Source organism: Rhipicephalus microplus, unplaced genomic scaffold (genome assembly GCF_043290135.1).
Source record: "Rhipicephalus microplus isolate Deutch F79 unplaced genomic scaffold, USDA_Rmic scaffold_23, whole genome shotgun sequence".
Taxonomy (NCBI): domain Eukaryota; kingdom Metazoa; phylum Arthropoda; class Arachnida; order Ixodida; family Ixodidae; genus Rhipicephalus; species Rhipicephalus microplus.
The window spans coordinates 3,763,398-3,778,015 of NW_027464596.1; the positions used below are offsets into that span (position 1 = coordinate 3,763,398).

Here is a 14,618-nt window from a genome sequence, read left to right on the forward strand (position 1 = left end):
ATTCTGTAGCCCCGTGTGCTTAATTTGGGTGCACTTGAAAGAATCTCAGGAGGTCAAAATTTCCGGAGCCCTCCACTAAGGCGTCTTTAATAGTCACATGATGGTTTCGGGAAGGCAAACGCCACATATCAATCATTACGGACAGAAGAGAGATACAGCACTGAACTCAAAACTGAAATTTCATTTGGAAAAAGAACATACATAGGAAAGGATTATTCATCAAAGGTGCTTCTAGGTGCACATGTATTACATCACAGCTTTATTAAACTTTGCAACTCATCACAACTATTACATACAGAAATGTGAATCGGCGCACGCGTGAAATAAGCGAATTCTTTTTATTAGGACCAAAAACACGTGCATAATTCATTCGTCTATCACTCTTCTAGATTAATAATATCAGCCCCGATGTTAGACAAGACCTGTTAGACAAGGTGTTTCATTCGTGTGTGGAATGAACAGACTGGACAGCTGGGTTGTCGAGAAACAAGTGAACCCCATCGTTTATTCTGCGTTGGTAGTTATAGTCGAAGGTGGAATGGGTTAGAAAACGTGAGGGCCAGGAGTACGCACGAGGCAATCATGCACGTAGACAGCACATGTGCTTTCATCAGATATGATACATCCTCCTTCCAAACAGTTGACGAAATTATTGCCGCTGGCTTGTCTGCTGGAACTGCTAGTCATAACCCAGACGCTCTTGCGGCTGCGTCTGTCGTCGACTGCGTCTCAGTGGTTGAGGCGACGGCTGCTGAGCTTCCGCGGGCGAGGCATCAGTGGTCGATGACGCCTCACCTTGAAAAGGGATGTGGTTGTTGGCAAAATCTTCGTCGTCTGATGAACCTACACTATATGGTCCCTTCGTCGCCAGAAGGTTCCGACGGTTGCGCCTCAGCACGTTGTTGTACTCTGTGCGTATATACGTAGAAGGACCGTGGGCCGGCTGATCCGATCACTTTGGCTTTCGTTGCCCATGGTGTCCCATTCAAGCGAACCACGTCATTGTCGCAGAGGCCAGGTAGGGTGCGCCTATGATGACTTCTCTGCCGGTGTTTCTTGACGAGCGTTGCTGACACTGGATTGAAGTCCGGCAATGGTGTGCGCAGCCGCCTTCCTTGCAAGAGTTCGCCCGGAGACCGGCCATCTTCAACAGGACTCGCCCTGTAATTAAACAAGCCCAGCCAGAAACACTCTCCTGCCGCTTTTGTTTTCTTTAGGATGCGTTTTACAACTTGTACACCCTTTTCTGCAAGCCCGTTTGATTGCGGGTACTGCGGGCTTGACTTCACATGCTTAAAGTCGTAACGCTTTGTGAAAATAATGAACTCTTGGCTGCTAAACTGTGGGCCATTATCAGTACAAACCTTGACTGGTATGTCGTACCTTGAAACTATTGCACTCAGTCTATGGATGACAGTACTGGCTGTTGTATCGGGCAGTACCTCCACCTCAGGGAAATTGGACATCAAGTCATAGGCGCACAAATAATGTCTTCTCGAGTACTGAAAGAGATCGAGACCGATACGGTACCATGGCTGAGTTGGCATTGGTTGCATTATTAAAGGCTCCGATGGCTGCTTATAAGCGTATGTCTTGCAAGTTAGACATCTTTCGATCAAGGACTGAATTTCCGAGTTTATATTTGGCCAGTAAACCATTTGTCTTGCTCTAGCTTTACACTTTAGCTGGCCAAGATGGCCTGCGTGGATCAGTTTCAACATGTCGCTACGCATGCTTGTCGGTATCACCACTTTAGTGCCTTTCATTAGTATGCCGTTTACTACGGATAGCTCGGCAGCCACCAGTTTCAGGGGGCCGTCGACAGGCTCTCCCTTGGCAAGCTTTCTTAGCACTTTGCCAAGATATGGATCGACAGCTGTTTCCTGTGCAAGTTTTCTAGCTGTCGTTTCACTTACGAGTGCTGATACGATCGTGACAGTATGGATCTCGACGTCACTCGTGCCTGCAGCTCCCTTCATTCTAGGAACAGGTGATCGGGACAGCCTATCAGCAAGGGCCATCTGTTTACCAGGAATGTACGTCAGCGTGTAATCATACTTGATGAGTCTAAAAAAAAATCGTTGCACTCTGGGTGGCATATCGCTTATGCCTTTCTTTGATATGTCTATCGGCGGACTGTGATCACTCTCGAGGGTGATGGTGCGGCCATAAACAAAATGATTGAATTTTTCACAACCAAAAACTGCAGCCAAAGCCTCTTTTTCAATCTGTGATTGATTTGTGGGGTTTAACGTCCCAAAACCACCATTTGATTATGAGAGACGTCGTAGTGGAGGGCTCTGGAAATTTTGACCACCTGGGGTTCTTTAACGTGCACCCAAATCTGAGTACACGGGCCTACAACATTTCCGCCTCCATCGGAAATGCAGCCGCCGCAGCCGGGAATCGAACCCGCGACCTGCGGGTCAGCAGCCGAGTACCTTAGCCACTAGACCACCGCGGCGGGGCTTTTCAATCTGTGAATATCTGTGTTCCGATTCTGTTAAATCTCTCGACGCATAGGCTACCGGCTGCCAGCAGTTTCCATGACGTTGCAGAAGTGCCGCGCCGACCCCACTTTGAGAGGCATCTGCAGTTACCTTTGTCTCCCGATTTGGATCAAATATAGCAAGCACTGGGGCATTACTTAAATCCCGGCATATAGCCTACCATTCGCTTCCGTGGTTTTGTGTCCAATCAAAGATGGCACCGTTTTTCATGAGAGAACGTAAAGTAGACGTACGCTGTGAGAGTGCTGGTAGGTACTTGCTGAAGTAGTTAACTACTCCCAGAAGCCTTTGGACGGCCAATTTGTCCTAAGGTCTTGGCATTTTAAAAATACCTTTAACAAGATCAGGATTCGGCCTAATACCTTTGTCGCTAATGATGTCACCCAAAAAAGAGCACTTCTTGTTGGCCGAAGCGACATTTGGATGCATTGAAGGTAAGGCCTGCTTTTTCAGCTGTTTCTAATGCTCTGCGCAGCCTCTCATCATGCTCAGCCCTGGTCCTTCCCCAAATTAACACATCGTCTACGTACACGCGTACACCGGCAAGACCATCAAAAACCTCGTTAAGGGCCTTTTGAAACACTTCGCTCGCCGATGCTATACCGAACGGTAGACGAAGAAAGCGATACCGGCCGAAAGGCGTCGCGAATGTGCATATCTTCGACGATTGTTCGTCTAATGCGATTTGATGAAATCCCGCATTTGCGTCGAGCCGCGAAAAGAACTTCGCGCCTGCCAAGTCGGCTTCAATATCCTCTCGGCGCGGCTTTTGCTAGGGTTCCCTCTTGATGTTTTCGTTGATGCGTCTAGGGTCCATGCAGACTCGCAATTTGCCGTCGTTCTTTAGTACAATGACAAGGGGGCTTACCCAATCTGTGGGGCTGCTGACCTTCTGGATGATGCCCTCCTTTTCCATTCTGTCCAGTTCAGTATGTAGAGGCACACGCAGGGACAGGGGTACCCTCCGAGCTGGCTGGACAACTGGCACGGCATCCCTGTGCAGCTCAATCTTGTATTCACGTGAGGCGCATCCTGTTCGGTGGAAAAGACATGGAAACTCCTTGACCATTTCTTCGGTGTCGTTCGTCGTCACGCTGTCAACAGCCCGCTGTACGATTCCAAGCTTCTCGCTGGTGTCCAATGCTGAGATAGTGGTGTGGTCCTTCTTTACTACAAAAAAATTTGCGCACGCCTTGCGACCACCAATCTCGATAAGCGCTGAAAACTTGCCGATGTGCTTGATCGTGTTGCCATTATATGACCTCATACCTGCGCAACTGGGCATCAGGGTTGTCGTCTTGAGCTTGCGAAACATTGAAAGTGGCAGAACATTGCCCTGCGACCCTGTGTCCACCTTAAAGGGGATGTACTTGCCGCCAATGCATGCGTTCACACGCCAGTCCCGTTTTCTGCTTGCGCAGCTGCTGGCGACATTCAGTACTTCGAAGTCGTCGCTCTGATGTTGCACTTCATACACGCGCTCTTTCTCACTGCCACAAGACGCGAAGTGGTTGCGGCCATTACACGAGTAACATACTTTTCCGTATGCCGGGCAGCATCTGTAGGCATGCCTTCGGTTGCAATGATTGCATTTTAGGTCGTTCCTGGACACTCTAGGGGTGCTCTTACTGGCTGTGACAGCGTTCATATCGAGTTCTTCCTTTGTTTTCTGCCAAAACTCATTTTGACGAGCTGATGTTTCCGCCGCCTTGCAAAGGATGATGACTTTTTCTAAGGTCAATTTTTTGTCCCTGAGCATCTTTTCTCGAAGCCTTGGCGAGTTTGTTCCAAAAACAATTTGGTCTCGCACCATGTCATCCGCCATGGTCCCGAAGTTGCAGTGCTGCGCTTGTTTTTTAAGCTCACGTAGAAACTGCTCAAAGGGCTCCGCCTCACCTTGACTGCGGGAGCGGAACGCGTATCGCTGTTGTATTTCATTTTGCTGCTCCAGGCAGTAATCTTCGAATTTGGCAATTACGGTGCTGAAATCCTCCTCGTTTTCTTCTCCGCTGAACACAAAATTGTTGAAAACGTCCAAGGCTTCCTCCCCCGCAACGCTGAGCAGCAGGGCCGTTTTCGCTGCTTCCGACCTCGAATTAGCTTGGCATGCCGTCGCTTGCAGAAGAAAATTCGAACTGCTGACGAAACCGCGTCCAGTTCCTTCCTCCATCAGCTGTCAAACGTAGCGGTTCAGGCGGCCTCATGTCATCCATGTCGTAGCTTATACGCTGTCCACTTCTGACACCATGTTTAATTCGTGTGTGGAATGAACAGACTGGACAGCTGGGTTGTCGAGAAACAAGTGAACCCCATCGTTTATTCTGCGTCGGTAGTTATAATCGAAGGTGGAAATGGTTAGAAAAGGTGAGGGCTAGGAGTACGCACGAGGCAATCATGCATGTAGATAGCACATGTGCTTTCAACAGATATGATACACAAGGCATCAATCATGTTGTGTTGTAATACATGTGCACATGCACATGAATTATTATTTCCTATATTTGTTCTTCATTTTTACAAATAAATTTCAATTGTGAGTTACGCGCTGTGGCCCGTCTCTGTTCGTATCTAGCACGTTGTGTTGTAAAATATTCTACGATGAAAGTGCATTTCCCTTATCAAGTCGAAGTGCCCCGAAGATCAAGAACTTTCACGACCTTCCTGTCGTCGAGAAAAGGTGCCTCGTCATGCTCAAGCGCTCGACATGTTTTTCTCTGGTTCGTAGTACTAAACATGAAAATAAAGCTTCACTTCAACTATAACAGGCACACAGTGACATGACGGCGCCCATAGCTCTAGTGCTGTATAGTATCAAATCTATAATGGTGTGACCTGAATTGATCAAGAAATTCTGGCTGCTTCAACAACGATGCAGTGCTGCAGGTTGAAAAAACGTTGCTGTCAAGCATTACCGATAGCAACCCTAAATTCGAACTACCACCAAAATGCTTCGCTTAATCGAGTGGGAATCGTGGCGGCGCGAGTCGTCTATCTAACGGTGAAGCAGAGAGGGCCCTCGTTGCTGTAGATAGGAGAGACTTAATTAGGCGAATTATTGGTTCTTTAATAGTGTTAATGCTTTCTTGGTTTAGATACAGACAGCCAAGTTGCACAGTTAATGATATTGTTGATATAATCAATGTTACATTGTAGCGCACTGCCCAAAAGAAGACTATTTGGATATGACGTGGGCATATAAAAAGTTCCGCGACATCGATGATTTCTTAGTAGTGACGTCGAAGTGGTATGAACGAGGCTGAACGTGTACTAGGGACCTTTGGGCAAGACTTAGTTCCTTGACGCTGACCCGTGAGTTAGCAGAACTAGGAACCATCAGCTTTTTAGACTTGTGGCTAAGCTTTTGAAATTCTCAAGTAAGCTGGAAATACGAGCCGCGCACCGATAATCATTTGCTCCCCGTCTCTTTTCGCCACTCAAAACTTCTGAAGAGAGGGGTCGCAAGCCCGTGCCTCCAAAATGCTTTCCAGAAGTTTTGTTATCATTTAGTACAGCAAAACTTTGAAGCCCATCTACGTCCAATTGAGTAGGCTGGATATCCGGGTTATATCACTAGCTAGTGGCTAACTGCCTAATAGAAAAAGTCAAAAAGTCCCTGAAGAGCGTGTCGAGCAAAAAGATCAGAGCGAGAGTGGGAATTTTCGTAGGTTTATTGTCATACCTTACTCTCTCGACGTCTCTCATCAGCTGAAAATATTGAGGGTGGTGTCGGAGTGCTAGTGCTTTTTACGGCACTCCATAAGTCGTCACTTTGCAATATGACAAAAAAAATATGACGGGAATAAGTGCTTGCACAACTAACCAGATTACAAAATTTCGCAGATTGTGTTGAAAAAGCGGTGTTCGCGATTCCACCCACATGTGGAAAGAAATACGTAGGCCAGATGGGCCGCTGAGTAAATAAAATACTCCGGGAGCACAACGACAATGTGCAAAAATCGGTGCAAAGCAACCTGCAGGTTTTCATTGTCGAGATTGTGGATGCGAGCTGAAGTTTTGTTAAACCAAGGTGGTCGCTACTCACAATGATCAGATGACGCGTGAAATCAGTGAGGTCCGCGATTTTTCGACTGTAGGATGACTGCATCAATATGACTTCATTGGGACTAACGCAGATGGAAACATAGTATCTGGGTTTGTATTGCAAGATGTGCAATAAGTGCGTGTTTCCTTGGCATTTCATTGTTTATATTTCTTTTGTGAACGTGTTGTTGTAAGCGCGAAGTGTGATTTCGTAAAGTAATCGTGTGTCCGTTCAATATATTCAGCTGAAAGCTTGCGCTTGTGTTCGTCTAAGTCTTCTTAGTATTCATCATTTGGGTGGTGCGCAATGACGTAACAAAGAAAATCCAAGAACTCGCCTAAGCAAGTAAGCTTATATGCTTATTTATAATTTGCAGATAAAAACGATGGTATAGTTTATTCACAGAATTCCAAACTAACGCTCTTTATCTAATATGTACAATTCACTCTCACTTATACATTATTACCATTATTTGAAGTCATACAATCATATACAGAGGATCACCAGCATAGATTTATAACAAAAAGAGAAGGCAATGAAGAGTGAGGGCGTAGCGAGACATTTTTTTTTCGGAGGGGCTGGTGGAGGTTCCCAGTGACCTGAGTTGTGAGGGGGACAGGCATCAGCGTTCCTCTGTGAAATGACTATCGGCGGTAGTTTCAGCAGATTGTGTTGCACCGAATCAAAGTCATAAAACAGCCCCCCCCCCTCCCCATGCGTGTGCTTGTAAGGAGAGTAAATAAAAGCTAATTAATCGCAGTAAAATACAGGAAATGACAGGTACAGTGGCTTTTTGGAGCAACGGCTTCTCGTTGCATCGTTGAACGGACAAGTTTTCGAAAACGTATCATTGCGACGCCCATGCGACTGAAGACGACATCGTGAATTGTTAGTCTTTGTTAAACGTCGATGGCGTATATTTCTCGCCGGGGTGAAGTGCGTTTTACCAGTCACGGACGTCTCCGCTTACAACGGGGAATCAGAGCTATACGCAGCATGTTTTTCTACAATCATAATGGCATTTCGGTTTGGTTTACATTGCTGAGCGAATTTTCGACAGTCGATGTTGGTGAATGCCGGCCAAGGGAAATGATTTTTATGTTAAGCACTATATGTCAAGCAGCTCGGATACAGTTATAGCTTTCAGTAAACATTTTTACTTAACTGCGCGAATTCAAGCATGCTTCCGATACACAATACGTAATTTTTTTGTAAGTTATGCTGCACGTTGGAAACACGATTTCGCACGCACGCGTTATTTTTCAGGCAGACTTTCTCGCAACCTTGGTTGGCATTACAGTTGCAACGTGACTTTTGATAGCAATGAACCGCTCCAATCGCAGAGGTTTTATCGTGCAATGTGCAAGGGCAAGGTAAACATTGTTGAGAAATGTTCATTTGGTCTCAATCAAAAGTGGACCTGGCAGCAAACTATACCATTCAGATAGAAATAGCTTGTTCGCTGTGTTTGCGCGTTAGAAAACCTAGAATACACACACAAAAGCGTAATGTCCTCGTCTTTTTTCTTTTCGTAGTTTCTGTCACTGCTATACTTGAAACATTAGCATTGCCGCAATGTGTGTCCCATTGTTTGCAAGCATATAGCTGTCATTTCCCTTTGCGTAAACAGATTCAGAACTGCACAGAACATTTCACTGCGCACCATAATATGACTTGTATACACTGTTCTAACTAGTATGTGCAATTATGTTTGCAGCACTTAGGCCCGCGCGAACAGAAGCAGCCTCGTACCACACAAGGTATACATAAAGTAATTGGTTCACTAGCGAAGAAGGAATGAAATCCTGTCTGTTTCAGAACATAGTGCATCATAATCAACTTCTCAAAACGCGTGAACTACGACGAGAACTGCCAGAGCATGGAACGTGAGTTTACTTACGCTGTACTGTGCACCAAACGTGACTGCAGGTTGTCTATTTCGAGTATTATGATGCGAGTCACTAGAATTTCACTGCAGGCACCAACTCCTTCGCGTTCATTCGCCTTTTTGGTATGGGATCACAATGCAGCAGACACTTCCAGCCTTCCGTAACGGCGCAATCACAAACTCGAGACGTATCCTTAATTGATATGTGGGGTTTAACGTCCCAAAACCACCATTTGATTATGAGAGACGCCGTAGTGGAGGGCTCCGGAAATTTCGACCACCTGGGTTCTTTAACGTGCACCCATTCTGAGCACACGGGCCTACAACATTTCCGCCTCCATCTGAAGTGCAGCCGCCGCAGCCGGGATTCGAACCCGCGACCTCCGGGTCAGCAGCCGAGTACCTTAGCCACTAGACCACCGCGGCGGGGCGCGAGACGGATCCTGTGCGAGTAAAATACCTTACCGGCGCGCGAAGGGAGGCGGAGGAAATGTGTACCCACGAATCTTTCCGCTAGGGGAGAAACAAGCGCGAGTTTTTAAAGCAAAACTTCACCAGCCGACATGTGTCGTCACTAAAGCATGCGCTGTTTGCCACGCTGCTGAATAATAAAACTTGTGCTCACTACAGCTGCCCACAATGCATTTCTCATCAGGCTGTTTTATGTTCATGACCACCTTCTTTTTATGTATCGGCTTAAGTTATATGATGATAATACTAGTAGGCCTTTCTAAGGTTGTGATCCATGGTTGTCTTTGATGAACCTTCGTCACTGACGACACTTCGGAGTGCCCTTAGACGTTACAGCACAGTAAAAATATGTGTCAATGTATTGTACACTCACATGCAAGCCGAGTGCACTGGATGACTCGAAGATTTCGTTGCGCGCGCACGCTTGTGTGTGTGTGTGTGTGTGTGTGTGTGTGTGTGTGTGTGTGTGTGTGTGTGTGTGTGTGTGTGTGTGTGTGTGTGTGTGTTAGATTTCATCAGAATGCGCAAAGGTTGAATGTTAGTTTCGGATTGAATATATTTTACCAGACGTACGAAGAGTCACACTGCCACATGCTTCAACGTGGCCTATTATACCTTGGAAGTGTGTTTGGCTTTTACGCTTAAAATAAACCTTTGCAAAGTGATCGAGTCTAGCGAGGTGTGTTCCAGCAGGTACAATGATCATACTGAAACACTAATCCTGTTGCCAAGCCAACCTAAAATGCACCAAGATTTCTGCACAAAATCTTGACAAACACAGGCTTGACAAATACAGCGATACCATATTCAGATGTTATTTACTGTAAAAGTGCCCAGAAATGATACTGTCATAGTAGCACCACTTAGTTTCTAAATCAAGTCAGCGCGAAGTGACAAGAAAAAAGTTGGGTGAGTGGCAAAGAGGGGCGGGGGGGAAGGAGTTTGCGCGAAAAATTCCAAGAGGAAAGATGGAACCCCCCCCCCCCCCCTGCTTCTTGGCTACACCATTGTGAAAATTTTACGTTTCTTTAAAGCTGGAAAGAGGAAATGGGACACACAATCAGTGATTAAGAAATATACCTTGTACGTTTTTTTCTTCTTTATTATAACACGTACCATGTTGTCATGATTGACTGAATCGATGTATTTCTTGCATCTATTGAAGACTAGATGAAGCGGAGCTCTGTCATTACGCACGTGCAGCTCACCTAACTCTACGACATACCTGTGTATCAGTAGGTACACACTCCAAGAGTTGTTTGATGATGGAATGCTTGTATTATCATTACGCACGGGCAGCTCACCTAACTCTACGACATACCTGTGTATCAGTAGGTACACACTCCAAGAGTTGTTTGATGATGGAATGCTTGTATTATCATTACGCACGTGCAGCTCACCTAACTCTACGACATCCCTGTGTATCAGTAGGTACACACTCCAAGAGTTGTTTGATGATGGAATGCCTGTATTATGTACATAAATTACAATGAAAACGATGTTAGTTGAGCTTGATGGTACACACTGATGTTTTTCTTCGAGTCGACACAGTGGCCTTTCAACAAAGCAAAACAGTCACTTCAGATGAAATAGTACAATGTGCACATAGTGCACTGTGTTTCCAAGCTTAGAGTCACACGCCTTGACAAGGTAACGCTGGTCAGAAAGCATATGCAGGTGGTAGCTCTGCTGCACTGTAGCTGTACTTCGGAAGAACAGCCGCGACTTGTACACTGTTGCTTGCTTCGATAGTCTTTACATCCCAGCGCTTGGTCCGTTTGATAATGTCCCGCAGACGCACAGCGATCCACATGAATCCACCCAGAAGGACTCCAGATCCGCATATGATGAATAGCTTGTCGTATGCCCCGACGACGTCCCTGAAGTAGCCTGTGAAGAATTAAAAACATTTATCAGTTTTTCTTCAGTGTTATATCTACAATAACAACATTACTAATGCGTATTCGCAGTGTATGAAACCAGAACAGTAAAGAATACTTTGTAAAGAGCTAGTATTACGAAGAGGATGCATTTCCACGTGTATCTTGCTTCAATGAGGCGCACATTGTTGCTGACGACTGACACTATATGGCATTTGACATCTGCGCATCTTCGTATCTTCAGTAGCACTGAGAATTAATAGACCCCAATATCAACGAGTGAAGAATAGTTACTGGTCTAGTTAGCCTTGCAGATACAATGGTGGGGGGAGCAGCAGAGCTACAGATACAAACACACTCAAGTAGAATGAAGAAGCAGAGACAGTAGACTTTCTCTTCTTCGTTACCAAGCACAATTATAACATGGCATTCTAACAGTGCACAGGTACAGTTATAGATTTCATACATGTTAAAAAATGTTCTCTGTTACCTGCGTAATGTATTGCATTTTTTACGGAAGTATGACTACATACGGTTCTGCATGATTATGTATAATTCTTTTGGTAAACCTTGCGATGCTGTCAAATGTCATATACATGGTCTCATTGGCACCATCAACCTGCTCTTTGTGGTAATTAGCCTAGCAGCCTGTTCAGAATGTTTCCAATTCTTATTAATAAATAAAGATGCCTCAATCCAATACAACTAAAGCTCGATTGAATTACGCTGGTTTCGTTCTTTGATTTGTTTTTTTTTTTTTTGCTTTTCTGCGCGTTTGCCCCTAACTGCGTAGCGTGATTGCCTTGACCATAGCTATGAACTTTTGTTGGAGGGAGAGTTCGCATGGGTTTTGGGGAAAGCGAACATTATTACTACACGATAATTATGAGTGATCATCGCTATGCCAGCGATAGTTCAGTAGACCTATGCAACGTGTTCTCACTGGATAAGAATGACTGTCATGGCGTCTTTAAGCTGAGTCGCTCGTGATACAGATCACTCCACGCTCTCTCAACAGGAACGATGGTACTTGCCTACAGGATGCCTGCGTGAAATAGTGAAGCGTGCATAAGGGCAACCGCTCAGGCACATGTTCTCATTTCGCTTGTGAACAAGGCTCTCGTGGGGGAGCTGAAGCGTCTTTTTTCAAGGTGTATCAATTTAAAAAATGGTCGGCTCAGTAACTCATTTTCTTTTTCCTTCTGCATATTTATACCAAGCGCACTACATTCTTTGGCGACGGGGCCTATGTATATATTGAATAGAACAGTGCCATGACCATTACATATAAACAGCAGCCCCGGAGTCACTAGTAGCGATGATTTTGCTTCTGCTGCTCACTACCAGCGATTGTTCAGGTAAGCATCTCAAGCACTTGCTAGACCATCTCTGAATTTTTTTAAATTCATAGGGATGGGCGTCAGTACAAAAAATTAATGAAGACAACACACGGACTCACTATTACATGCTGCTTAACTCTTTCTCGGACTGTTATGCCTAAGCTCTATCGTAATACTGCGCAAAGGGCCTCACTCCGGTCGAAACTCAAGAAAAATTTGAGCCGGGCATAACTCGATTAAAATCACCCTTACTCAGTTTTAATTAGCTAATTTGGGCTCATCTACGATATTGCTGCACTATGCCGTTTACATGGAGTCAAACTCAGCAATCTTTATTGAGGTCGGCTTATTCATATTGAGACATATGGTTTCTTTTGAGCCTAAGAGCGACCGCTCATGTGTAAGCTTGCCATCCTATAGGGAAAGCTATAAAAATAGAGCGCAAGGTTTTACTTTGTTTTGATTAGTCAATCACGCAGCGTTAAATGATACACAGTGGGTTGGTGAAAGTCATTTTTTAATATATGTTGCACATTTTGTCTTAGGGTACCAGAATTCAATCTCGCATGTAGGGCCGTGTGAAATGAAGTTGAAGTTGAATGGCACGCAGAGATGCTTGAAAAATAAAATTTGGTACCTATTATTAGAGGCTTAAAGAGCGACGTAACACCAGAGAATCCTGAGACCATGCCGTAGGCCATGGATACACGGTCGACGCCCACGTACTCCGCCAGTAGTACGGAGACCAGGCACATCACGATGCCGATGCAGAAGGCGATCGCCGTGGCGAATGTGAAGAGAGTGGCGTAGCTCGATGCCAATGGAACAAGCACGAACAGCGATCCAAGGCACAGGAAGGTGACAGTCACCAGCGTCTGCCGACTTATGTAGCCCCTGGCGTGTGAGAAAACAGACGGTAATCAATCGAACTTCATCGTAGAAAGTACTATAATGACGTTAAAACAAGAATATATTATGTGGCTCGCAAAGCGAACCATAGACAGAGGCAGAAATATCTAGAGAGGTTATGTAAGCAAGGCAGCGTGGTAGCGTCAATGATTCACCATCATCCAGTTTCGTGAACTTTCTCACTTCACTTTCATTGAGCACAAGAATCAACTTTGCTTGTGTTTACGTATGGATAAACTATGAGTGTAAAAAAATCCATCGAAACTGCAGCGGCCGCGGCAAGGATTCAAGCCCGTCCTGTATGATCACATAGAATGGAAGCCACATGTGCATTCAGAACCCGCCACGGTGGTCTATTGGCTAAGGCTATCGGTTGCTGACCCGCACGCCGCAGGTCGTGGGATTGAATCCTTGCCGCAGCCTCCGCTGTATCGATGGAGGGGAAAATGGTTGAGGCCGGTGTAATTACACTTAGGTGCAGGTTTAAAGAACCCCCGGTATTGGGAATTTCCGGAGCCCTTGGCTATGGCATTTCCCATATTCATATTGTGGAATCGGGACGTTAAACCCCTACAATTTTCTTATTCACAAAGAAAGGCTTATATACAAATGGCTTCTTCACGATACGAGAAAAAATGCGGGTAGAAGGGTTTGAAGTTTCATGCAAGAGACACCTTTGAGATCAGCCCCGCCGTGGTGGTCTAGTGTGGCTAACGAACGTACTCGGCTGCTGACCCGCAGGTCGTGCGATCGAATTCCGGCTGCAGCGGCTGCACTTTCGACGGAGGTGAAAATGCTGTAGACCCATGTGCTCCAATTTGGGTGCAAGTTAAAGAACCCCAGGTAGTCGAGGTTTTCGGAGCCCTTCACTATGGCACCTCTCATAATCATATGGTGGTTTTGGGAGTAATGTTAAACCTCCCATATCAATCAAATCATCACTTTTGAGCTCAGCATATGCGTTCATTATGGGATTATTGTAAAATTTGCAGATCTTTTCTGCTTGACAAGTTTCAGACTATCTTTAAGCGATGCTGGTACGAAATGCGAACATGAAAGCCTTTTTTTGCTATATTTCTGCTGAAGATAGTTGCTGCAAACTAATGTTGCGGAGCTTTTGAATGCCTTCAGTCATCTGTGCTAGTACCCTTGACTAAGTAACCAAACTGGTGAGCCATATTTACTGCATGACGCAAGAATTCTTATATCTATGTTTATTTTGTGGCCCTGAAGCGCTGTGCATTCATTTACTTGTAAGTTCATTTTAGGGACATTTGTGTTCAGTCGTTGGCTTTGCAAGCTGAAACGTCTCAAACTAAGCACGATGGGTAGTCATGAGTTCCCCTTTCATTTTTGCCCACACAGTTGACCATGCTTTACTACGGGATACATATAATTGCAAGGAGCAACCTATGTCACAAAAAAGAGAAAAAGTGAACAGTTTGCACTAGAGGTGCAAGGTTGGAACCACCAGAGGAAGTGGTGTTGGACCTAACTAAAGATTTCAAGTAGTTCAAAGTTTTTCCTAGAAATTTAAAGATATTGCTAGTAATACTATGGCTAGAATTGGCTAGACAT

General features: G+C 45.2%; 2 protein-coding genes and 1 non-coding gene across 8 annotated transcripts in view; 1 reads left to right on the forward strand and 2 right to left on the reverse strand.

The window, feature by feature from the left end:
- LOC142786393 (neprilysin-1-like) overlaps positions 1 to 14,618 on the forward strand; it is a 557,390-nt gene that overhangs the window by 198,419 nt on the left and 344,353 nt on the right. The window lies entirely within an intron of this gene.
- TRNAS-GCU (transfer RNA serine (anticodon GCU)) lies at positions 8,794 to 8,866 on the reverse strand. The gene has a single exon. It is a non-coding gene; the product is annotated as a tRNA-Ser (tRNA).
- The window catches only part of LOC119169406 (monocarboxylate transporter 13), a 32,343-nt gene continuing 27,717 nt past the window's right edge, over positions 9,993 to 14,618 (reverse strand). For all 4 annotated transcript variants that reach the window (XM_075884073.1, XM_037420493.2, XM_075884074.1 and 1 more), the window contains 2 exons: positions 12,769 to 13,025; positions 9,993 to 10,801 (listed from right to left, as the gene is read on the reverse strand). In XM_075884073.1, the coding sequence (XP_075740188.1) occupies positions 10,572 to 10,801; positions 12,769 to 13,025 (487 nt within the window). In that variant the 3' untranslated portion in view covers positions 9,993 to 10,571. The remainder of the gene's footprint in view (positions 10,802 to 12,768; positions 13,026 to 14,618) is intronic.